This window comes from Leptodactylus fuscus, chromosome 5 (genome assembly GCF_031893055.1).
Source record: "Leptodactylus fuscus isolate aLepFus1 chromosome 5, aLepFus1.hap2, whole genome shotgun sequence".
In the NCBI taxonomy this organism is placed as follows: domain Eukaryota; kingdom Metazoa; phylum Chordata; class Amphibia; order Anura; family Leptodactylidae; genus Leptodactylus; species Leptodactylus fuscus.
Window position 1 is genome coordinate 174,044,633 of NC_134269.1, and position 27,518 is coordinate 174,072,150.

General features: G+C 42.0%; 1 protein-coding gene across 1 annotated transcript in view; it reads right to left on the reverse strand.

Moving 5' to 3' along the window:
• Positions 1-27,518, reverse strand: part of DOCK2 (dedicator of cytokinesis 2) — a 522,773-nt gene that overhangs the window by 386,456 nt on the left and 108,799 nt on the right. The window contains exons 14-15 of the mRNA XM_075274736.1: positions 26,742-26,857; positions 25,848-25,946 (exon numbers count right to left, since the gene is read on the reverse strand). Of these exons, the coding sequence (XP_075130837.1) occupies positions 25,848-25,946; positions 26,742-26,857 (215 nt within the window). The remainder of the gene's footprint in view (positions 1-25,847; positions 25,947-26,741; positions 26,858-27,518) is intronic.

A 27,518-nucleotide genomic window follows, 5' to 3' on the forward strand; every position in this document is an offset into this window, starting at 1 on the left:
AAAAAAACATGAAACGGAAGTCAGATAGAGCAGGATATAAAGAAACAATTTATTAAAAAATTATTAATAATTATTTTTCATGCATATTTGCACAGAAAATGTTCCCAGTTAACTCAGATTTGATTCTGTACCAAAAATGGAATCTGCTTTAATAAAAAATATTGCTGCTTTCTGCCTAAGAAACCTCTCTAAAGTTCCTGCCTCTAAGTGTCTCACTTTTTGCCAACTTGTAGTTCACTCCCTGTTACTAGGGAAGTCCCGTCCATAGATACTATTTAAAAGCAAGACATATTCACAGTGAGTGGAAGGAGGAGGGACTAGTCTCTATATACAGTGAATGCAGAAGGGAGGGGTTGTTTTCCTGCTGCTTGGCAGACTAATTACTACTTAGGGTAGAAACTGCCATCACTTATAGTTCAAATCTATATCAGCTCCTACATAATGTAGTTTTGATGTTCTAGCACATATAAGGCCAGTTATACACTTATTGTATTAAGAAGCGTGAGCCTTTAAACAAATTAGGCACATCTCCACTGCGGCACATAGAAATAAAGATAACATAAGCTTTGTTCTTGTTCATTGGTGCAACACAAGAATAAGACACAGTAACATCCACGATACCAATGACTCATGTCATTCTGTAAATCTCAAGAGACTTTGGAGAAGAGTGACATACTACTGTAGAAGTAAAGAAAATAATAATATAACCAGCAATATTTTATGACAGTGCACATTGCCCCTCGCATATAAATCACACAGGTAATCCTAACAAAGGTTAAGTACCAGACAGCAACCATATTATATATCATATTTATTTTGTTCTACCTTATACTTACAGAAGCACATAGTGGGCAGAAAAAGCAAAGCTGTTTAAAGAGAACCTGTCACCATAAAAATATTGTGCTATCTGCAGACAGCGGGTTATAGATCAGGAGATGCTGAACAGATTGAGATATACGGTGATATATATAAAGAGAGAGACAGATATTTTGAGAGTAAATATTCAGCATAACTAGTAGAACATATCGAACCCTATTATAGTCTATGGGGGGAAAATGCTCGTTTCAGGGGTAGCCAGCATTCAATCAAATTATACTTACCAAGTCCACGAGTGAGGGTCGGGCTCGATCCTCCGAGAAGTCTTCTCTGTGCAGCGTCCCCGCGGCGTCTTCCGGCTCTGAATTCACTCTGTCTGGCATCGGGCCTGGGCAGAGCCGACTGCACATGCCCGCACTACAAGCCTGGCAGAGTAAATGAAGAGCCGGAAGACGCCGCGGGGAAGCTGCACGGAGAAGACTTCTAAAGGTAGGAGAAGAACCAGCATTGATTGGCCGACTGTATAGCATTCGGCCAATCAATGCTGGTTCTGCATCAAACTTTTCCATTCGAATAGTGAGTGGTACTCGATCGAGTACGAATATTTCGAATACCGTAGTATTCGATCGAATACTTACGCGATCAAATACTACTCGCTCAACTCTAATCATTATGATAGACACCATGATAGTACTTATGGGTTAAATGTACAGATGTAGCCGACCCCTCTTTTTACTAAGATTCTATTCACAGTAGGCCTTATTTTCGGAGCATAGTGGGGCTGATTTATCATTCCTTGTACGAATGTATAAAGGCAGGCCAGGATGTGGACAGATTTACTCTAACATACAAGAAAACTGGCACAAGTTATACCAAAAACTACACCGAAGCTTCACCTTAATAACTTTTCTACAGGAATGTTTCTTTAATTTCTTATATTAGTTTTATGTGGTTTACCTATTCTGTGTTAAGTGCTTTTTACTTGTCAAGAGTGATCCATGAATTCAATGAAAACATATTAACTAAACTCTGTCTATTACAGATGTCAGAGCAGCCCATTGATCTGTGAAATTACAAAATATTTTAATGGAAGTTGCTTTTTTTTTTTTCTAAGTATTCTCAGTATAACAAATATTAAAGTTACTAATTAGCTCATTCTTTTCTCTCTCACATGGAACTGTATTCGTTGAGAAAACATTGTAAAATGATGGAATGTTCCATCAACGGTTAAAAGTAAAGAACTCATAATTAATTAAACATGAAAAAATAGATGTTTGGGCTAAATAAATGGAGAATAAGTGAAATTGGAAGCATACCGGAATATACAGCGTCTATCTGCAAATAGCAGAAACCATTCTTCTGGGTTCATTTGATGGATCCATTTTTCTTCTTAGAGGGGGAATTGATTATCGTTTTATTTTATTTTATTTTTGTCAGACTTGCGCAAACATATAGAGTGTGTTTATATACCTATATACCTTATATATCTTTTTTATTCCATTTCCAGACTATAATTCCACAGTTCGGGAGTCCCTGCATTATTCCACAGTTCGGGAGTCCCTGCATTATTCCACAGTTCGGGAGTCCCTGCATTATTCCACAGTTCGGGAGTCCCTGCATTATTCCACAGTTCAGGAGTCCCTGCGTAATTCCACAGTTCAGGAGTCCCTGCGTAATTCCACAGTTCGGGAGTCCCTGCACAATTCCACAGTTCGGGAGTCCCTGCATTATTCCACAGTTCGGGAGTCCCTGCATTATTCCACAGTTCGGGAGTCCCTGCATTATTCCACAGTTCAGGAGTCCCTGCGTAATTCCACAGTTCGGGAGTCCCTGCACAATTCCACAGTTCGGGAGTCCCTGCATAATTCCACAGTTCGGGAGTCCCTGCGTAATTCCACAGTTCGGGAGTCCCTGCGTAATTCCACAGTTCGGGAGTCCATGCATATCAGGCCTAATCCGGACCAAATCAGCAGAGGAAAGCTGTGGCAGAAAGCCTATTCATTTCTCGCTGTGTGAATCTAGTCTTAGTGTGCCATAACAGTAGCAACGTATTGACTGTAGAAGGGTTTTCTCAGTCTTTGAGTCCCTAGGAAACCTAATTGAACAGAGGACACACTTTTAATCATGCTGCAGTAACAGACTGTGCATTGAAAAAGCTAACGGACCAGGAATCAGGAGCTATTCTGTTCACAGCCATAATCAGGACCCTGATCTAAGGCTACATTCAGATGACGGGGGTCCAAAATGGCCATGAAAAATGTCCATTTTTCACAGCCATCTTGCACACAAGTGGCACCCATTTTCAGAGATTCCCATATATGAGTTTACGGAGGGATCCATAAAAATGGACAAAAATAAGACATGGCCTATACTTTGATGTTCTGTTACAATGGACCATCAAACTAACAGTTATGTGAATATACCCCATTCACAGACAAAGTCATATGGCCATAAATCGAGTGAATACGAGCTGTTTATAACTGCTCATTTTTAGGGCAGGGGCGCTCAGCGATATGTTCACATCCCTCTTCTACAATGATGGCAAAAGATTCAGAACCACCCTTTATCAAAAGACAGCAGGTGGTCATTAAGGAGTTAAATACAAGAGATGGTAGGATAATAGAATTCAAAGTAATTACTAAACAATTCGTCATAGGTCATGGGCCTCGGCCTAAAAATCTCTTCCAAATGGAATTTAAACGAGACCAATAAATTAGAAATTAGATTAAGATCTCAACTGAACTGTTGATTTTGCGCAATTCATGACTTCCAGCAAAACTAAAGACTACTCTGTTGTTCAGAACTGCCCCATCCACATGATGATGGTGCTGCAAGCTGACAAATCTAGACAAAATTCAAGATGATATCTAAAATTGTACAGTGCTGCGGAATATGTTGGTGCTATATAAATCATTATATTATTATTATTGATAATAATTACAGATGAGCGAACACTATTCCAAACAGCCGTTTCGAATTGCACGTTCCCATAGAAATAAATGGAAGCAGCCGGCACGCTGACTTTGCCGATTGCCGGCTGCTTAACCCCCCACGTGCCGACTACGTCCACTCATTTCTATGGGAGCGTGCTATTTGAAACGGCTGTTTCCAATAGTGTTTGCTCATCTCTAATAATAATAATAATAATAATAATAACTTTATGATAAATCACTTTTGAATGAATTTCTAATTTTTACAATTTCACTAATCTGCATATCTATTTCTATGCTCTGTAAAGTATAAAAATTTTACAAGGAGGTGAGATATTGGAACTTTCAATAAAATAAAGTCAATTAACACATTTCATTAATTACCTGTATACTGTATGAATGACTAGACATAACAGGCTGTAACTTTATGCTATGAATAATGCTACATTAACAACAAAGGTGCAAAACAGACGTGAACACATCCGTTATTTATTGCCGTCTTGCGCCTGAATGGCTCCTGTTATTTGGGATCTTTCATACCTTTGTGTATGGAAGAATCCATGAAAATGGACAGGCCGTTACAACATCATATGAATAGATAGATTTGAGTCTATTAAGGGATCCATGAAAACATAGAACATAACTTATTTTTTTGATGGTCCATGAAAATGGACTGTCAAAATATCTGTCATGTGAATTACTACATACAAATGAATGGCTTTTAATGCAGTGGTAAACAATGGCTGAGAACAGTGATCATGTGAATGTAGGCTTAGGCTGGTGTTACACGACCGTATTGAATGTACGGTCCACTAGTTGCTGATCGGTAACATAGGCTCCGCAGATGTCCGTGTCCTGCTGGACTCGCCCATAGTTAATGTCCATTCAAAATCTTGTGCGGACATTAGCATCGGACACTAGCTGTGTCCGTGACATTTTGCATTGATTTAACCACATGAGGACCGCCGTACGTAAATTTACGGCCTCATGTGCTGGTACCTAAAGACCGGACTATTGCCGAAATACGTCCGGCCTTTAGGTACCTTTCTGGCGGGGGGAGGGGTGCGGGGGGGACAGGGGTTAGGTGTTACTAACACCTAACCCCTTCCTCCATAACGTCCAGTCGGAACTGAGTCCGACTGGACGTGTTAACCCTTTCGATCGCGCCGTCAAACATCGCGGCGCGATCGAAAGGGATCCGCCGACAGGTTAACCCGATCGGCACCCCCCGCGGCGAGATCGGGGGGTGCCGATGTCAGTACAAGGTAGTCTGGGGTCTGGCCAGTGACCCCAGACTACCGGAGCCCCCACATACCTGGTGATCCTGCCAGGCGGTGGAGGAAGTGAGCGATGTGTCTCACTTCCTCTGCAGCTTACAGGACACGAGCAGGCTCATGTCCTGCTCGTGTCCTGTCTGCTATTGTGCAGAATCAGTTGGTGCTTTCATCAAAGCATCAACTGATTCAAGTGTCCTAAAGGGACACATGAAAAAGTTAAAAAAAAAAAAAAAAAAAAGTGTATGAAAAAAGTAATAAAGTTCTAAAGTCCAAAAATCCCTTTTTTCTATACAAAATGAATTATATAAAAAAAAGCACTAAAAATTAAAAAAAGCAATGCATATTTGGTATCGCCGCGTCCGTAACAACCTGTACAATAAAACTGAAATAATATTTAATGTACACGGTGAACGTCGGAAAAAAAACCCGGAAAAAACTCGCCGGAAATAATGATTTTTTGCCATCTCATCCTACAAAATATGCTATAAAAAGTGATCAAAAAGTCATATTCACCCCACAACAGTGCCAATAAAAAGCGCACATTTTCCCGCAAAAAATAAGCCCTCAACCAACACTGTCAACCGAAAAATAAAAATGTTACGTCTCTCAGAAGATGGCGATGCAAAAAACATTGATTTATGTCCCCATATGTGTTTTTGTTCTGCAGACTTAGTATCACATAAAAAAATACTATAAATGAGGTATTGCCGTAATCGTACCGACCCGCAGAATAAAGATAATATGTTACTTATGCTGTACGCTGCATGGCGAAAAATTTAAAATGTAAAACTCAATGCAGGATTGATTTTTTTTTTTTTTAATCCAGCAAGAAAGAGTTAATAAAATGTAATCAGTAAGTTGTAGGCACCCAAAGATGGTGTCATTACAAAATGCATCTCATCCTGCAAACAACAAGCCCTTATATGGCCATGTCACCAGAAAAATAAAGAAAATATAGCATCTAGCAATGTCAAGGCAAAACCCCCCAAAAATCGCCAAATTATTAGAACACAACTGGCTGCGGCAGGAGGGGAATATATAAGCTGTGCGAGCGAATATCAGGGGACACCCCAGATTTACAGCTTATGAGCGAAAAAACACCAGAAGTGACCCCCAAAGTGACCCCCAAAGTGACCCACAGAGTGACTCCCCCAATCATAGGAGCTACTGGGACATAGTAGGGAATTTGGTGTCTGCAATGTTCTCCGCACAGCTTATATATTCCCTCTTCGCCATCCGCTGTGCAGTCACGTCTGGGATACTAATACTCACTACACCCCCTGATAAATTCTTTGAGGGGTGCAGTTTTCAAAATGGGGTCACTCCTTTGGGGAATCCACTTTTCTGGTACCTTACAGGCTCTACAAACATGACATGGCGTCCAGATACCAAACATCAAAATCTGTACTCCAAAAGCCGCATCGCGCTCCTTCCCTTCTGCGCCCTGCTGTGCGCCCAAACTGCAGTTTATGACACATGTATGACACTGGTGTACCCGTTATATCGGACGTAATGTCATATGTGGGTATAAACTGATATTAGGGCACAGCTGGACGCAAAAGGGAAGAAGGGTTATTGGGTTTTTGGAGCACAGACGGTTTGGTTTTTGGATGCCATGACACTTTTGTAGATCTGAAACGCCAGTAAAGTGGAATCCCCTGTTATGTGACCTTATTTTGGAAACTACACCCCTGAAGGATTTATCCAGGGGTACAGAGAGCATTTTTAACCCCCAAGTGTTGCTATAACTTATTATCCATAAATGAATACGAAGCTGATTGTGAGAGGTGAAAATGACAATTTTTCCAGGAATACGTCATTTCAGTGCGTAATATGTTGTGCCCGCCTTGTATCAGAGATGAACCCTCTAAAAGCTGTTGTGCCCGGGATACCCGCTTACCAGTTTTTGGAGTGTCTCTGCTGATATAAGTTGGGCACAACATATCGGGCACTAAAATGGCGAATCTCTGGAAATTTTTCATTTTTAACTTCTCATTATCAGCTGTGATTTCATTTCTGGAAACTAAATAAATGCAACACTCAAGGGTGAAAAATGCTCGCTACACCACTTGATAAATCCCATGAGTGGGCTAGTGTCCAAAATGGGGTGACATGTCTGCGGATTACACTTTATTGGCAATTCAGGGGCTTTGCAAAAGTGGCATGGTGTCCTAAAACCAAACTGTGTTCCAAAAACCAAAATAGCGCTCCTTCCCTTCTGTGCTCGGCTGTGCCCAAACAGCCATTTATACCCACATATGGCATTAAGTCCGTTATCCGGGGTACACCAGTGTCATACATGTGGGCATACACCGCTATTTGGGTACCCAGCAGGGCGCAGATGTGAAGGAGCGATATGTGCTTTTGGAGTGCAGATTTATATTCTTTGTTTTTGGACACCACGTCACATTTGCAGAGGCCCTAATGGGGTCACTTCTTGGTGAATTCCAGTTTACTGCCACCTGTGTAGTTTCTAAAATGGGGTCACAATGGGGGGTTTCCATTGTATTGATACTTTAGGGGCTCAGCTAATGCGACATGGCACCTGAGAACTATTCCAGCCACATCTGCTTTCTAAAAGCCAAATAGCGCTCTTTCCATTCTGAGCCCCACCGTATACCCATACAGCAGATTATGGCCACATATGGGGTATTGCCGTGTTAAGAAGAAATTGTGTAACAAACTCTGGGGGGCTTTTAATTCTTCAGCTACTTGCAAAATTAAAAATATGGCGCTAAATGGACGATTAATTGGAAAAAAAAGTAATTTTTCATTTTTACGTCCCATTGTTAATAAAATCTGTGAATCAGCTGTGAGGCCAAAATTCTCACCAAACCCCTAGATAAATTCTATGAGGGGTGTAGTTTCCAAAATGGGGTCACTTTTAGGGGGTTTCCACTTTATTGGTACACTAGGGGCTCTGCAAATGCGACATGGCACCTGAAAAATATTCCAGCAAAATCTGCCCTTCAAAAGCCAAATAGCGCTCTTTCCATTCTGAGCCCCGCCATGTTCCCATACAGTAGATTATGGCCACATATGGGGCATTTCTGTGTTCAGGAGAAATTGTGTAACGAACTTTAGGGAGCTTTTTTTCCTTTATCCTCTTGTGAAAATGAAAAATTTGGGGCTAAATTGACAGTTTGTTGGAAAAAAAGTAAATTTTCATTTTCATGTCCCAATGTTAATAAAATCTTTGAAACAGCTGTAGGGTCAAAATGCTCACTCTACCCTTTGATATGTTCTGTGGGGGGTGTAGTTTCCAAAATGGGGTCACTTTTAGGGGGTTTCCACTGTATTGGTTCTCTAGGGGCTCTGCAAATGTGACATGGCACCTAAAAATTATTCCAGCAAAATCTGCCATCCAAAAGCCAAATAGCGCTCCTTCCATTCTGAGCCCCGCCATGTTCCCATACAGCAGAATATGGCCACATATGGGGTATTGCCATGTTCAGGATAAATTGTTTAACAAACTTTGGGGGGCTTTTACTCCATTAACCCCTTGTGAAAATTAAAACTTTGGGGATAAAGTGACATTTTAGTAATTTTTCTTTTACACATTCCAATGTTAGTAAAATCTGTGAAACAACTGTACAGTCTAAATGCTGACTATACCCCTTGATGAATTCCGTGAGGGGTGTAGATTCTAAAATTGGGTCACTTTTGGGGGGTTTCCATTGTTTTGGTACGCTAAGGGCTCTGCAAATGTGACATGGTGCCTGAAAATTATTCCAGCAAAATATGCTGTTCAAACACCCAGTGTCACTCTTTCCCTTTCGTGCACTGCCGTGTGCCCAAAAATCAGTTTACACCCACATGTGGGGTATTTCTGTGCACGGGAGAAATTGCATAACAAAATGTGAGATGCATTTTCTCCTTTAACCCTTTGTGAATGTGTTAATTTTAGGTCTAAATGAATGTATTAGTGAAAAAAAATGAAATGTCTAAATTTGACCTCCATATTATTTTTATTCTTATGAAATGCTTAAAGGGTTAACAAACATCCCAAATGCTGTTTTGAATAATTTGAGGGGTGTAGTTTTGAAAATGGGGTGATTTATGGGGGTTTCTATTATATAGGCCTTTATAATTCCTTTCAGAACTGAAGTGTTCCCTAAAAAATTAGTTTGAGGAATTTTCTTGTAAATCTGGAAAATCGCTGTTACACTTGTAAGCCTTGTAACATCCAAAATGAATTAAAAGACGATCAAAAGATGATGCCAATATAAAGCAGAGATATGGGAGATAATATTTATTCATGTATTTGGATGGTGTGACTATCTGCCTGAAAAGCAGAGAATTTCACATTTTGAAAATTGCAATTTTTTCCAAATTTCCATCAAATTTGCTAGTTTTTTTTATAAATAAATACAAAAATATTGATTAGTGTTTACCACTAACATGAAGTATAATGTGTTACGAAAAAACAATTTCAAAATCACTTGTGTAAGTTAAAGCGTCTCAAAGTTATTGGCATTTAAAGTGACACATGTCAGTTTTGAAAAAAGAGGCCCGGTCCTTAATGTACTTCTGGGCCTGGTCCTTAACCGGTTAAATGGACATCGGGTGCGTTCTTTTACAGTCCGTGTCTGTCCTTAAGTGTCTGTTCCCAAAGATGTCCGACTTTTCAAGCGTACAGCAAAAACCTACATGGGGAGAGATCTGTGCCGAAATCAATGGCACTAATATCTCCATCACTGAGGCACACTGTCGGCTTTCTAGCAGTATATAAAAACACACATTGATGAGGACATGAAAGGCACAATTATTTTAATATCTTAATAATCTTTAATATTTTATCTGTCATGTGAATAAGTGCCGTCCATGAACTTACACGGATGGAGATGGCCATTTCATAGACATTGGGTCAGTGAAAAAGAGCATTCCTTGTACATAAGGCCTTAGGGTTCATTCAGACGACTGAGGTGCAAAACAGTCGCGAAAAATGTCAATTTTTCATGGCCCTCTTGAACCTGAAGGGCATCGGTTTCCCCCAAACAGACAAATATAGGACATGATCTACTGTATATTAATGTCAAGTAATGGTTACCATTCACTGATATTGAATTTAAAGCTGCCATGTGATGTCCATTAAAAAACGAACCAAAAGACCATTAGCTGTATTTAAATATCACAGGCAATAAGGCCCCCGGTGCCTCGGTCAAAGCTGACTGAGGCAGCATTTTGCCAATGACATTCAGAATGAGATATAGGGCTGGTGATCCATTGCCATGACAGCTCCAAGGTTTTTCTGGCCTTAACTTCTATTATAGGCTGGTCTATGCAGCCTGGAATGGAAGTGCCAGTAAATTGCAATGTATTGTACTGTTTATTGCTTCAGTAATCAGACCCCTTGGGGTTCAAAAATCCTTTAGCGGTCTACTACCTACAGTTTTATAAAAATAAATAAATAAAAAGAATTAAAAATGTGACCCCCCCCTTCCCTAGAATACATATAAAGGTACATAAATACTGTAAAACATTAGGTATCCCTGCGTCTGAAAACACCCAGTCTACTAACTTATGACAATATTTTTCCTGCATGGTGAACAATGTAGCGGGAAAAAAGATCAAAAGAACCGACCTATATGGCCTATGATAAAAATTTTAACAAAAAGTCATAAATGCAATAGACAGTCCACAAAATGGTATAACTATAAAGTACAACTGGCCCTGCAATAAAAGTATGTATCTACGTACATGAAAATATTAAAAAGTTACGGGTGTCAGAAAACGGAAGCTCTAAGTAATAGAGATGAGCGAACACTGTTCGGAACAGCCGTTCCGAACAGCACGCTCACAGCACGCTTCCATAGAAATGAATGGAAGCGGCCGGCACGCGGGGGGTTAAGCGGCCACCCGCCGGCAAAGTCTGCGTGCCAGGTGCTTCCATTCATTTCTATGGGAGCGTGCTGTTCGGATCGGCTGATCCGAACAGTGTTCGCTCATCTCTTATAAGTAAACATTTGCAAAGTTTTGGATTTTAAAAATATATAAACTTGGTAATCCTAGAATCATACTGACGCATAGAATATAAGTGACGTTATTCTGGCTGCACAGTGAACATCATGAAAATGAAGCCCGCAAGATAGTCGCAAGTGCACTTTTTCTCCACTTCCTCCCCATTCTGAATTTGTTTTCCAGCTTCCTAGTACATTGAAGGGAATATTAAATTATACCATTATGAAGAAGAATTTGTCTTGCAAACATTAAGCCCTCGTATGGCTCTGTAAATGGAAAAATGTTAAAGCTACGGAGTTTGGAAGGCGCAGAGTCAAAAAGGAAAACTGAAAATCAAAAAATGCCTGTAGCGTCCTCAAAATTCATCACTTTGTATTTTCTATTTGTTATGGGTTGGTATTGGTTTGGTATTTAGTAATGGTATATGGTATTTTCTATATGCTATGGCTATATATAACCCAAACCATTATATATAATTAGAGATGAGCAAATAGTATTTGATTGAATACCTCGCTTCCATAGGAATGCGTGTAAGCGGCCAAACAAGCAGTTAAGCGCATTGAATATTCACTGCAATGAACACCTTGGTGTTCGGCCGCTTACACGCATTCCTATGGGAGCGAGGTATTCGATCGAATACTATTCGCTCATCCCTATACTGTATATAATCTATCTTTTGGTATATAGAAGTTTATGTAGAAAAAAAATTCCTGTGTAATTCACCATAGGGCTCAGATATCAATATTCAACAGCACATGCTCTGCACCCCTCTTGCTCTCTTATCTTAACCCCATTTAATAAAAGTCGTAGGTCTCCTTTACAGAATACAAATCACATTCGATTTCAAGTGATAAAATCAAAGTTTATAAAAAAAGTTTTTCAAAAGGTGTCTAGAAAGAAAAGTCTCTTGTTAGACCAAATATATAAATGAAGAGGGGAGTCTTAACAGCTGTGTCTTGTGATGTTGACTGTACATTGCCGTTCCTAATAGCTGTGAACCTGTATGAAAGAAAGCAGGAGACGCAGTGCTTTGAATATCAGAAAATGAATGGCAAGATGAGCCTCATGCTGAGCCTTTTTGTTCTTCCTGTTTTTTTTCACCTTTGTTGTCACAGCTTAGAAGAATGTTAGCTCACTACATCAATATAAATTGAATTTTGTGGTAAGTGCAAACTGCTTCTTATAATATACTCAAAGTACAGAAAACATCATTAATTGATTAGAAACTACTGAAGGGTTGACGTGTTTTTGCAGAAGGATATTTTTGCAGATTTAACAATTTGAAGAATGGTTTGAGGTTTTGGCATGGAAGCATGGAGCAAGGTTGCCAACTATCTGTACATAGTGCCTACCGTATATACTCGAGTATAAGCCGACCCGAATATAATCCAAGGCCCCTAATTTTAATACAAAAAAACGGGGAAAACTTATTGACTCGAGTATAAGCCGAGGGGGGAAATGCAGCAGCTACTGGAAAATTTCAAAAATTAAAATAGATACCAATAAAATTACATTAACTGAGACATCATGGTCATGTGTAATACAGCTTAGTAACTCCATGTATTTCATAAATAGGTATCTTCATAATTAAGGTCCTTTATCAGTACTCACATGTGTCTCACATATTAGTAACCTTTATATAGGGCACACAGGGGTTAATATGAGGGACATGATGGGGTTAACTGCTATTACTGTGAGGCACATGGAGTTACTGAGACCAAATTAATAACCCCAAATGCCTGACATTAATAGGAATAGTAATCCAGCATGTACCTGTGTGTTTTACTTTTACTTTATTCTAGCTTCTTCTGCTCGATGCAGGGCAGCAGCAGGGGCCTCCCAGACTTTCATCTCTCTTGCTAGGGAAGGGGGAGTGTCCTATATCATTACTGTAGCACTAAAGGACCACCCCCTTCGTTCAATTTATGCAGGTCCTTGCCAGTCCTGTGCTCCATGCCTCATTTTGCCAATGCAAATGCATTGGTTAAGGAACCGATTGGGGCCCCTGACTAATGCATTTGTAATGACAAAATGAGGATTAATAGTTGGGACTCGGGGCTCACCGGGGGATTCACTGGTTCCCCGGTGGGCCAGTCTGACTCTGAGTTGGAGCCTGACTCGAGTATAAGCCGAGGGAGACTTTTTCAGCATAAAAACTGTGTTGAACAAGTCAGTTTATACAAGAGTATATACAGTATTTTTTTTTCTTGCTTGTAGTTTGCATTTCATTTATGCAGTAATTATTATAGAGGACTTGAAAAACATCTGATAAATATCTTGACATTTGATACATTTGGCCTATATTACAACAGTGCAAACTCCAGTATATGTATATGTGTTATAGCCAAGCCAAGAGCACCTATACATCATGATAATAACACAGGGTAAGAACAGAAGTCAATTCTGCCTTTGCTAAAAGGGTGAATACTACAATTACCCAGCATGACTCAGTCACTGGTCTTCCCAACTCCGCTATTACTTTTATCCTAAACACATATGTTCACAATGGAAACTGATCATTAAACCAAGCAATGAAGACCAGGGAAGCAGCTCTGGGCTTTAGGCCAATATTGTAAACCCAAATGTCATTCTTTTTTCATTAGTTTAGAAAGCTAGTTTACTTTAATAGCAGATTACTTGAATCATCTGCGATGGGGAGGTAAGAGTTTATATTTACACCACATTTGCAAATGTGAAAACTCACAGCAAAAGCTTAAACAGGATCACCTCCATCAACACAGGGCTAACATGAATCTCCTGGGCACCAGAGCAAAATCTGTACCAGGTTCTCCAATGATAATGTATTATTCATAGGGCTGGTTTACTAATGTAGGAAAGTGACACCTTATGGACCCCCAAAGTCTCCTGACCTTGGTTGCACCCTGCAAAGTCACATGTACCCTGGGTGCACCCTCTGTACCTCCTCAAGTAACACCCCTGTCTACAAACCTCAGCTCTTTGCATCATTTAATAGGCGCTGCTCGGCTGATTCCGGCACAGTTAGAATTTTTCCTTTAGCCCCACTGTTCCTGAGCAATCAGTGCAGTTAGTTTTGATGCCTGATATGCTAATTAGGCTCTATACTGTCAAGCCCTGGGTCAGAGGAGCCAAGCAGACATGATTCTGAGTTACGGCACTGTTCTCTGAATGGACAGAGTCAATCACTCCCTACCTCAGACAACCTCTTGACATTGGAGAGCCGTAAAAGGGGAGGGGTCCCAAAGTTTGGACAAAAAGCTCAGACCCATAGTCTAATTAATCCATCAATATGAACTGCAGTTTTATGTTACTGAGAACTGTAGCACTTGCTGCATTACATAGGACTCAGAGCAGAACAAGTACAGTATGGTAAGACCAGAGGCATAGTGGGAAAAGCAGGCGGCATTAGAGGAATAGTATCAAAGGGGAAGGCGGAATCATAAATAGCAGAGAGCATATAAATGGCACATCAAATAACACAGCTATGCACCATATCATCCATCTTGCCTATGCATTAGTATTCAATAAAAACCTAAAATGCAGAACTGTATATAGGCAAATTTAAATTCAATGTGTATACAGTCTGTAAGGCTCCAAAGCCTGCCTTAGGGATATTACTATTGAACTCTACCTGTTGCAGGAATCAATAGCAATACACCAATATTCCCGTAGACTGCAATTGTGTAGTATTACAGTCTATGTTATAAGCCAGGGGTCCTCAAACTTTTTAAACAGTGGGCCGGAGGCAGAGCAGGTCGTACAGACATCGGGAGCGGTGCCCTCCAATAGGTTAAGTGAAGTGCGCTCCATGGCCTGGCCCAAGCTTCCCAGGAGCTTCATTATAAATGCACGCCTGCTGGCGTTGTCGGCAAGGCCAGACAGAAGTGCTTGGCGGGCCGCATGTGGCCCGCGGGCCGCAGTTTGAAGACCCCTGTTATAAGCTATCAATAGCTTAAAAAAAAGTTTAAAACAAATTTAAAAGTTGAAAATCACCCTAGAATATGTATAAAAATAACTAATCCATCACAAAATATAAAATAAAATATTTTGAATATAAAAAAAAAAAAAAATGCTATTCAGTATAAACCACAGGAGGAAAAAATCAAAATGGTTTAATCACAGATTTTGCTATTTGCTCGACCCCCCCGCAATAATAAAAGTGTTCAAATGTCACATATATCTAATTTTGGCGCAAATGAAAACATTAGATATTCCTACAAAAAAAGAGTCAGTAGCGTTCTGTAAACGGAAATCATAAATATGTGTTGGGGGTTGGAATATGGCGATACAAAAAAATGTTTTGAAAAAGTTTTAATTTTTTAAGGTATTAAAACTTAAAAAAACTATATACACTGTGATTGTATTGACCTGTAGAATATAGGTAATGTGCCATTTTAACTGTTAAAACATAAGCCACGAGATAACAATAATTGCCTTTTTTCCACTTCCACCCCATTCTGTGTTTTTTACCCACAAAAATAAAAAAAATGTTTAAAGTAGAAAGTAGTTAAATATACCGTATATATACTTGAGTATAAGCCGAGTTTTTCAGCACAGTTTTTGTGCTAAAAAAGCCCCCCTCGGCTTATACTCGAGCCAAGCAAAATAAAAATAATTTTTTATTTTTTTTTTTTTGGGGGGGAGGGGGAATGTCTATGAACAATCGCAATAGTAATGTATAGAATCTCCAATAAAATAGTAAAAAAAAAATAATGAAGCTTTAAAAAAATCCAATAAATAAAAGTTGTAAATCCCTCCTTTCCCTAGAATACATATAAAAGTAGAAAATTACTGTGAAACACAAACACATTAGGTATCCCTGTGTCTGAGTGTGTCCGGTCTACTGAATATAGGGGATCTGTAGTGTTCCGTTGGGAAGGGGTTAATAGGAGCACTGCAGATATAGACCCTCTATTCAGCCAGGCTTAATTCCAAGTGGGGGAAAAAAAAAACAGTCCTTAAGCTCAGGGAAGGGGCAGACAGACAACCAAAACACCCCCTCCCCTTCCCCAGGACTGGCAACTACTGCACCCAAAAACTCCGACCATTTTAATTTTTGAAATTTTCCCCTTAGCTGCTGCATTTCCCCCCTAGGCTTATACTCGAGTCAATAACATTTCCCAGTTTTTGTGGTAAAATTAGGGGCCTCGGCTTATATTCAGGTCGGCTTATATTCGAGTATATATGGTAACTACAAACTTGTCAGATGTCTAGATGACACAAAGTCTTCAGAATAAGACCCCAAAACTAATTTATTAATATTAATTATTTAATTGTACCAGGTAAAACACTTTCACATTGTGCTACACCAATTTTAAGATGATCATGAAACGAAGCTTTATGAGTGAATCTATCACACAAGTGCAGTTCTAAAAATAAGGCCATGATTTTGGATGATTTCCCAGATTACAGAGTATAATGGTTATTCTCTCTATTAGTCATTTTGTATGGATTCAAGACTGATCAATTTAAATAAAAACTTCAGAGAATAATGAAAGGAATGACTCTTGGATCATTTACAAGAAAGGAGGACATTCTGCAAGGGCTTGACATGTCACATAATGATACCCATTTCACACTTCTAAATATCCAGTATTCATCGGAAACAAATAGATCTTTTCCTGGGAATAAATATACTGAAAGTAAGTCCATTTACAATAACTGTCATTATGCAAAATATGGTGATTTAGATACTATTTGCTCCATTAGTTACTGATCGGCTCCATATTCAGATCTCAACAAGCAACAATTTGCCCGAAAACAAAAGTGACGTTATCTCCAACTTCATCGGTATAGAGACAGATGAGGCCGAGCGAAATTTCTAAATGATTCTCTGATTTTTTCCATCGAGAACTATGTTGGTTTAGTAACAAAGACATAACTAACACATAATAAGTTTAAGTAATAGCAAGCCGTGTCTTTCATATAGTAACATTAGAAATATTGGGCTTTATATATTGTGACTGTGACACATAATGATACCCATTGCACACTACTAAATATCTAGCAATCATTGTAAACAACTAGATCTTTTGTCTAATGTGTCCATGAAGAATAATGGATGATATCCATGTGTCATCCATTTTCACAGACCCAGACACGTACACATTATATAGATTGAAACCGAGAAAAAAAGTTGATCTGCCTTTCACAAACATGAAATAGGATTCAACCATAGACAGATCACCACTCGCAAATGAGCAAAGTGAGTTGCTGTTTATGAATAGCACAGATCTCGCACTTTTGTGGATGTGAACGCTTGAATGAGACCTTTTTTTATTGTTTTCAGCTGAAAGGTGAAAAAACAGTGTCAAACTTCCTTGTGTGAACTTGTCCTTTACAATTTTTTTGCTAGCTAATAGAGATGAGCGAACACTAAAATGTTCGAGGTTCGAAATTCGATTCGAACAGCCGCTCACTATTCGAGTGTTCGAATGGGTTTCGAACCCCATTATAGTCTATGGGGAACAGATACTCGTTAAGGGGGAAACCCAAATTCGTGTCTGGAGGGTCACCAAGTCCACTATGATACCCCAGGAAATGATACCAACACCTCTGGAATGACACTGGGACAGCAGGGGAAGCATGTCTGGGGGCATAAAAGTCACTTTATTTCATGGAAATCCCTGTCAGTTTGCGATTTTCGCAAGCTAACTTTTCCCCATAGAAATGCATTGGCCAGTGCTGATTGGCCAGAGTACGGAACTCGACCAATCAGCGCTGGCTCTGCTGGAGGAGGCGGAGTCTAAGATCGCTCCACACCAGTCTCCATTCAGGTCCGACCTTAGACTCCGCCTCCTCCAGCAGAGCCAGCGCTGATTGGCCGAATTCCGTACTCTGGCCAATCAGCACTGGCTAATGCATTGTATTGGCGTGATGAAGCAGTGCTGAATGTGTGTGCTTAGCACACACATTCAGCTCTACTTCATCGGGCTAATAGAATGCATTGGCCAATCAGCGCTGGCCAATGCATTCTATTAGCTTGATGAAGCAGAGTGTGCACAAGGGTTCAAGCGCACCCTCGGCTCTGATGTAGCAGAGCCGAGGGTGCACAAGGTGTAGTTGAGCTAAACACACACATTCAGCACTGCTTCATCACGCCAACAGAATGCATTGGCCAGCACTGATTGGCCAGAGTACGGAATTCGGCCAATCAGCGCTGGCCAATGCATCCCTATGGGAAAAAGTTTATCTCACAAAAATCACAATTACACACCTGATAGAGCCCCAAAAAGTTATTTTTAATAACATTCCCCCCTAAATAAAGGTTATCCCTAGCTATCCCTGCCTGTACAGCTATCCCTGTCTCATAGTCACAAAGTTCACATTCTCATATGACCCGGATTTGAAATCCACTATTCGTCTAAAATGGAGGTCACCTGATTTCGGCAGCCAATGACTTTTTCCAATTTTTTTCAATGCCCCCGGTGTCGTAGTTCCTGTCCCACCTCCCCTGCGCTGTTATTGGTGCAAAAAAGGCGCCAGGGAAGGTGGGAGGGGAATCGAATTTTGGCGCACTTTACCACGCGGTGTTCGATTCGATTTGAACATGGCGAACACCCTGATATCTGATCGAACATGTGTTCGATAGAACACTGTTCGCTCATCTCTACTAGCTAACTAAAACAGACACAACACCTATGCGAACAAAGGGGACTTGACATGCAATTAATAAAAGCTACCATGTATACAGTGGACTGGCATTACACTTATAGACCAAGCGACTGCTTAAGTTGGAAAATGAGGCGCAAAAACAGGTTTAGGGCTCGTTCACATCTGCGCCCGGTCTCCATTCTGCAGGTTTCCGTTTCCTGCACAAAACAGAGGCAGGATACGGAAATGTGCAGGACTCTTTTTCACCCATTTATTTGAATGGGTGAGAAAGCTGTCCGGCCGTGAGTGGCGGTGAGCGTTTTATGCTCTCCGCCGCTAAACCGTTTTTTAAAATCTGGACACAGAGTTGGACATGCAGTACTCTGTGTCCGGATTAAAAAAAACAATTTTGCGGCGGAGAGCATAAAACGCTCACCGCCGCTCACGGTCGGACCCGGTCTGTGGTTTCCGTCTTCTTGCATGCAGAAGACAGAAACCACAGAACGGAGTGCCGAACGCAGTTGTGAACCTCAGGCGTAAGCCTCATGTTGTGGAAAAATAGTGGAGAAAAACAGTATTTTACAGTATCAAAAAAGTGAATGACATTTTGGTTATTTCTTTCCACATTGTGAAAAAAAAAAATTTTCAGTGGAAAGTTGTGTTCTCTGCATGCCAATTTTACCTGAAAACCCCTAAGGGTAAGTTCAGACAGAGTTTTTTTGGACCGGATTTTGAGGTGGAGGCCGCCTCAGAATCCGGTCCAAAAACAGCTAGCCGCAACTGGATGCGATGCAATGCATACAGTGCACCGGTATCCAGTCACGGCATTCTGCTCCGGATTAGGTTCAAATGAATGAGCCTAGTCCAGAGGGAATGTCACGAGGAGGACGTCTGTGGCTGAATCAGCCACGGAATCCACCTGAAGAAAGGGCATGTCGCTTGCGGAAAAAGGAAATGACCGGCTCCCATTGATTTATAAGGTTTTGGTTGGACAGAGAGAGGAAGGGGGCGCCCCTGGTCTGACTTCCAGAGGAAGCAGAGACACACAGCTCTTCAAGGTAAGAAAAATAATTCTTATTTCCCACATAAGGATGAGTTGTTCATCCCACACCTCAGGGAGTAAGAGGAGAGAGGCACCCTGGCAGGGAGGTGTGGCTAAACACACGTTTAAGAGATTATGATTAGAGATGAGCGAACAGTGTTCTATCGAACACATGTTCGATCGGATATCAGGGTGTTCGCCATGTTCGAATCGAATCGAACACCACGTGGTAAAGTGCGCCAAAATTCGATTCCCCTCCCACCTTCCCTGGCGCCTTTTTTGCACCAATAACAGCGCAGGGGAGGTGGGACAGGAACTACGACACCGGGGGCATTGAAAAAAATTGGAAAAAGTCATTGGCTGCCGAAATCAGGTGACCTCCATTTTAGACGAATAGTGGATTTCAAATCCAGGTCATATGAGAATGTGAACTTTGTGACTATGAGACAGGGATAGCTGTACAGGCAGGGATAGCTAGGGATAACCTTTATTTAGGGGGGAATGTTATTAAAAATAACTTTTTGGGGCTCTATCGGGTGTGTAATTGTGATTTTTGTGAGATAAACTTTTTCCCATAGGGATGCATTGGCCAGCGCTGATTGGCCGAATTCCATACTCTGGCCAATCAGTGCTGGCCAATGCATTCTATTAGCTTGATGAAGCAGAGTGTGCACAAGGGTTCAAGCGCACCCTCGGCTCTGATGTAGCAGAGCCGAGGCTGCACAAGGGTTCAAGCGCACCCTCGGCTCTGATGTAGGAGAGCCGAGGGTGCACTTGAACCCTTGTGCACCCTCAGCTCTGCTACATCAGAGCCGAGGGTGCGCTTGAACCCTTGTGCACACTCTGCTTCATCAAGCTAATAGAATGCATTGGCCAGCGCTGATTGGCCAATGTATTCTATTAGCCTGATGAAGTAGAGCTGAATGTGTGTGCTAAGCACACACATTCAGCTCTACTTCATCGGGCTAATAGAATGCATTGGCCAGCGCTGATTGGCCAGAGTACGGAACTCGACCAATCAGCGCTGGCTCTGCTGGAGGAGGCGGAGTCTAAGATCGCTCCACACCAGTCTCCATTCAGGTCCGACCTTAGACTCCGCCTCCTCCGGCAGAGCCAGCGCTGATTGGCCGAAGGCTGGCCAATGCATTCCTATGCGAATGCAGAGACTTAGCAGTGCTGAGTCAGTTTTGCTCAACTACACATCTGATGCACACTCGGCACTGCTACATCAGATGTAGCAATCTGATGTAGCAGAGCTGAGGGTGCACTAGAACCCCTGTGCAAACTCAGTTCACGCTAATAGAATGCATTGGCCAGCGCTGATTGGCCAATGCATTCTATTAGCCCGATGAAGTAGAGCTGAATGTGTGTGCTAAGCACACACATTCAGCACTGCTTCATCACGCCAATACAATGCATTAGCCAGTGCTGATTGGCCAGAGTACGGAATTCGGCCAATCAGCGCTGGCTCTGCTGGAGGAGGCGGAGTCTAAGGTTGGACCTGAATGGAGACTGGTGTGGAGCGATCTTAGACTCCGCCTCCTCCAGCAGAGCCAGCGCTGATTGGTCGAGTTCCGTACTCTGGCCAATCAGCGCTGGCCAATGCATTCTATTAGCCCGATGAAGTAGAGCTGAATGTGTGTGCTTAGCACACACATTCAGCTCTACTTCATCAGGCTAATAGAATACATTGGCCAATCAGCGCTGGCCAATGCATTCTATTAGCTTGATGAAGCAGAGTGTGCACAAGGGTTCAAGCGCACCCTCGGCTCTGATGTAGCAGAGCTGAGGGTGCACAAGGGTTCAAGTGCACCCTCGGCTCTCCTACATCAGAGCCGAGGGTGCGCTTGAACCCTTGTGCACACTCTGCTTCATCAAGCTAATAGAATGCATTGGCCAGCACTGATTGGCCAGAGTACGGAATTCGGCCAATCAGCGCTGGCCAATGCATTCTATTAGCCCGATGAAGTAGAGCTGAATGTGTGTGCTAAGAACACACATTCAGCACTGCTTCATCACGCCAATACAATGCATTAGCCAGTGCTGATTGGCCAGAGTACGGAATTCGGCCAATCAGCGCTGGCTCTGCTGGAGGAGGCGGAGTCTAAGGTTGGACCTGAATGGAGACTGGTGTGGAGCGATCTTAGACTCCGCCTCCTCCAGCAGAGCCAGCGCTGATTGGTCGAGTTCCGTACTCTGGCCAATCAGCGCTGGCCAATGCATTCTATTAGCCCGATGAAGTAGAGCTGAATGTGTGTGCTTAGCACACACATTCAGCTCTACTTCATCAGGCTAATAGAATACATTGGCCAATCAGCGCTGGCCAATGCATTCTATTAGCTTGATGAAGCAGAGTGTGCACAAGGGTTCAAGCGCACCCTCGGCTCTGATGTAGCAGAGCTGAGGGTGCACAAGGGTTCAAGTGCACCCTCGGCTCTCCTACATCAGAGCCGAGGGTGCGCTTGAACCCTTGTGCAGCCTCGGCTCTGCTACATCAGAGCCGAGGGTGCGCTTGAACCCTTGTGCACACTCTGCTTCATCAAGCTAATAGAATGCATTGGCCAGCACTGATTGGCCAGAGTACGGAATTCGGCCAATCAGCGCTGGCCAATGCATTCTATTAGCCCGATGAAGTAGAGCTGAATGTGTGTGCTAAGAACACACATTCAGCACTGCTTCATCACGCCAATACAATGCATTAGCCAGTGCTGATTGGCCAGAGTACGGAATTCGGCCAATCAGCGCTGGCTCTGCTGGAGGAGGCGGAGTCTAAGATCGCTCCACACCAGTCTCCATTCAGGTCCGACCTTAGACTCCGCCTCCTCCAGCAGAGCCAGCGCTGATTGGCCGAATTCCGTACTCTGGCCAATCAGCACTGGCTAATGCATTGTATTGGCGTGATGAAGCAGTGCTGAATGTGTGTGCTTAGCACACACATTCAGCTCTACTTCATCGGGCTAATAGAATGCATTGGCCAGCGCTGATTGGCCGAATTCCGTACTCTGGCCAATCAGCACTGGCTAATGCATTGTATTGGCGTGATGAAGCAGTGCTGAATGAGTGTGCTTAGCACACACATTCAGCTCTACTTCATCGGGCTAATAGAATGCATTGGCCAATCAGCGCTGGCCAATGCATTCTATTAGCGTGAACTGAGTTTGCACAGGGGTTCTAGTGCACCCTCGGCTCTGCTACATCAGATTGCTACATCTGATGTAGCAGTGCCGAGTGTGCATCAGATGTGTAGTTGAGCAAAACTGACTCAGCACTGCTAAGTCTGCATTCGCATAGGAATGCATTGGCCAGCCTTCGGCCAATCCGCGCTGGCTCTGCCGGAGGAGGCGGAGTCTAAGGTCGGACCTGAATGGAGACTGGTGTGGAGCGATCTTAGACTCCGCCTCCTCCAGCAGAGCCAGCGCTGATTGGCCGAATTCCGTACTCTGGCCAATCAGCACTGGCTAATGCATTGTATTGGCGTGATGAAGCAGTGCTGAATGAGTGTGCTTAGCACACACATTCAGCTCTACTTCATCGGGCTAATAGAATGCATTGGCCAATCAGCGCTGGCCAATGCATTCTATTAGCGTGAACTGAGTTTGCACAGGGGTTCTAGTGCACCCTCGGCTCTGCTACATCAGATTGCTACATCTGATGTAGCAGTGCCGAGTGTGCATCAGATGTGTAGTTGAGCAAAACTGACTCAGCACTGCTAAGTCTGCATTCGCATAGGAATGCATTGGCCAGCCTTCGGCCAATCAGCGCTGGCTCTGCCGGAGGAGGCGGAGTCTAAGGTCGGACCTGAATGGAGACTGTTGTGGAGCGATCTTAGACTCCGCCTCCTCCAGCAGAGCCAGCGCTGATTGGCCGAATTCCGTACTCTGGCCAATCAGCACTGGCTAATGCATTGTATTGGCGTGATGAAGCAGTGCTGAATGTGTGTGCTTAGCACACACATTCAGCTCTACTTCATCGGGCTAATAGAATGCATTGGCCAGCGCTGATTGGCCAGAGTACGGAATTCGGCCAATCAGCGCTGGCTCTGCTGGAGGAGGCGGAGTCTAAGATCGCTCCACACCAGTCTCCATTCAGGTCCGACCTTAGACTCCGCCTCCTCCAGCAGAGCCAGCGCTGATTGGCCGAATTCCGTACTCTGGCCAATCAGCACTGGCTAATGCATTGTATTGGCGTGATGAAGCAGTGCTGAATGTGTGTGCTTAGCACACACATTCAGCTCTACTTCATCGGGCTAATAGAATGCATTGGCCAGCGCTGATTGGCCGAATTCCGTACTCTGGCCAATCAGCACTGGCTAATGCATTGTATTGGCGTGATGAAGCAGTGCTGAATGTGTGTGCTTAGCACACACATTCAGCTCTACTTCATCGGGCTAATAGAATGCATTGGCCAATCAGCGCTGGCCAATGCATTCTATTAGCGTGAACTGAGTTTGCACAGGGGTTCTAGTGCACCCTCGGCTCTGCTACATCAGATTGCTACATCTGATGTAGCAGTGCCGAGTGTGCATCAGATGTGTAGTTGAGCAAAACTGACTCAGCACTGCTAAGTCTGCATTCGCATAGGAATGCATTGGCCAGCCTTCGGCCAATCAGCGCTGGCTCTGCCGGAGGAGGCGGAGTCTAAGGTCGGACCTGAATGGAGACTGGTGTGGAGCGATCTTAGACTCCGCCTCCTCCAGCAGAGCCAGCGCTGATTGGTCGAGTTCCGTACTCTGGCCAATCAGCACTGGCCAATGCATTTCTATGGGGAAAAGTTAGCTTGCGAAAATCGCAAACTGACAGGGATTTCCATGAAATAAAGTGACTTTTATGCCCCCAGACATGCTTCCCCTGCTGTCCCAGTGTCATTCCAGGGTGTTGGTATCATTTCCTGGGGTGTCATAGTGGACTTGGTGACCCTCCAGACACGAATTTGGGTTTCCCCCTTAACGAGTTTATGTTCCCCATAGACTATAATGGGGTTCGAAACCCATTCGAACACTCGAACAGTGAGCGGCTGTTCGAATCGAATTTCGAACCTCGAACATTTTAGTGTTCGCTCATCTCTAATTATGATACTTTACAGCTGACCTGGAGCCAACTATATCCAGCTCCTGGGGCAAAGACTTAAGTATTATTCTGTTTTTACTCCATTATTTTAAGGTTTTTTACATTTTGTGTATTTTGTTATTGTTTCTTGTGTATATATACTGTACATGTGTGTTTAAGGTTACTTTGTGTTGTTCTATGAACCCATTACCTTTTAAAGTGTGTTTGTGTCTGACTGCTGGGAGTAGTAGTGTGTGTCTGGGATTCCTATTGTCCTTTGTGAATAACAGGTAATGGCAGCGTATACATCGGGTATGTGGACTGTGTTGGGGTACGATTTATGCTTAATTTGCGGCCTGAGAGAACGGTGAGTGCAAGATTGAGTGATTGGAGTGAATTGACCCCTGACAGCAATGAAAAACGCTGCTGCATTTTTTTTCCCTCAGCATTTTTTCCCTGCAGTTTGCATAGGGTCATAGCCTAAAAGTCAATTATTTCATTTTTTTCTCAATTATATAAGTGTAAAGTGATGAGTTTTTCTTTACTTTAAGAAATACTGTCAGACAATGTGACCCTGAAACCAACAAGTTTTGAAGTAAACTATACAAAAGTAAGAGGACGTTGCCTTTTAATGGTCTAAAATATTGTGATGTATTCATTGGTTGAGAAACAAAACAATACGGCAAACAGTCCATAAAGTAGTTTTATTTGATTCCATGCAATCTAGAACATTCTGAAACGGCACAAGGCTGAAACCGATGTTCAGGGTTTGTGACCGCAACTACATTGTTTTACATATCCGTACATTACTTTTTAGACACTGCTTCTTTTTTTCTGCAATTTTGGATTTTATGACAGTCTATAAATATTGGAAAATCTCTGCGAACCTTTCTCCTCATTTCCACTTATAACTAAAGTATTTATGAAGTGGCCAGATAAACTATATAAAATCACGCAACAACGGTAATTCGGTGTGACCGCCACATAACTGTCCTCCAAACTGATGAATACTTACTTTAGGTTTTTTCCTATTTGTTATTTTTACCTGTATTTTATGACCATTTGGGCTCTCTGAATTAATGAACCCTGTGGCAATACACTATTAAACAACTTCATGGATCTCTTTTAAATGATGCTGTCAGTAAAATGAAGAGAAAGTGGCAATTTCCCAGATAAAATGAACATGATAAATGGACTCTCATACCTTTATGGTTTCCATCCAGCGTGGCTGTTTGATTTGATAGTACAGGACAGACCTATATTCACTAACAGGTTTGTCCCCAGCTCCCAGGCAGATGGCATTCTGGAGGTAAAAAAAAAAAAAAAAAAAATAGACAATGTTAAAAATAAAGTTATACAAATATAATTCTAGTAAAATATCTATATAAATTCGGATCTAGTATATCTTAGTTCATCTTAAAGGGATTTTAGAATTTTAGAATTTTTAACTAAGCATATACTTGCATAGCCTTTAGAAAGATTATTCCAGACATTCCTTTTATATTTTAATCCCCTCAGTTGTTTTTGAATGAACCCTATTTTATTCATATGCTAATTAGCCAGCAACGAGCAACGGAAGTCTCAGTGAGCACTCTGTGCTGTGTGTGAGAGCAGAGAGGCTGATGAGTCAGCTCGTAGCTGGCTAATTAGCATATGAATAAAATCATCCAGTGGCCACTTGTGTTGCCTCTTATTGCAGAACTTCCAAATTACATTTTTTTTAGCAGGATAATATCTCCTCATATTACATTCACTTGGCCGGCCTAATCATAAGATTTAGTACCAATTAAGGATTTATGGGAACAGCTGATGCCAGCTTTGGAAACCTATGAGTGTGCAGCCTACAGGCCTAGCTGCAATATCTGTGGGCAAATGTGCCCACACAGAACCTATACGCTTACCATGCCCAACTGTATCTAATCTTATATACTGGCTAGTGGTGGCGCAACAGGATACTAGAGTCTCCTTCCCACTAAAAAAAAACATATCTGTTTGCTGTAATATTACTTAGATAAAGCATATGTCACATTTCTACATATAAAGTTGCAATTGATTCCAACAACTCCTTCTTGGTAGAGGTATCGGCAAATGGACTTACTGGCAGGATTTTTCCTTCTTCATCACAAACACACATGATAACTTCAACATTCCTGTGTGTAGCTCTATCAAAATCTCCATTTTGTAATGTAATGTAAATATCGTTCCTCACATCCCCTGCAAGACAAAAAAAAGTATCACAAAAAGGAATACAAAATAAGCTAATAATTAGGGTTGAGCGATCGGCATCGGAAAAGATTGGATTCCGATCAGAGATCGAGTAAATTTCACGATTGCAATCGGAATTCCGACCCGATCTTTTCCAGTGGGATCGAGGTCGGAGATTATTTCAAGATCGGCTCAACCCTCGAGTGACTTTTCTCATAGAGAAGCATTGAGTAGGGTTGTGGATCGGGATCGGAACAGATCGGATCCTGATCGGCGATCAAGCAGATTTCACGATTGGGGTCGGCTGGAAAATGATCGGAAATCGTATTTTGAAATCGATCCTGAAATCTCAAGACTAATAATAATGCGGCTTGTGAAATACTGATACAATGTCTACTGTAAAGTATATTGTCCAAGTAAGGCCCAAGCTCTGATTAGTTTTGGCATTATAACTCATAGTTTGACATCTTTCTAATGTTTTCTTTGTTTTTGCTGTTTTTAATTAATTTTCAATTCTTTGTGATATATAAAGATCTTACTTTGTCTTGAAACTTAAGTATTTTTGGCCTTTTCTAACTCCAGTAACTCTGCTCATATTTCACATTAACATTCAAATTAGGTTTCATACACACAGCCACGGGAACTATATGTCCTGCCCTATTAGCCACCT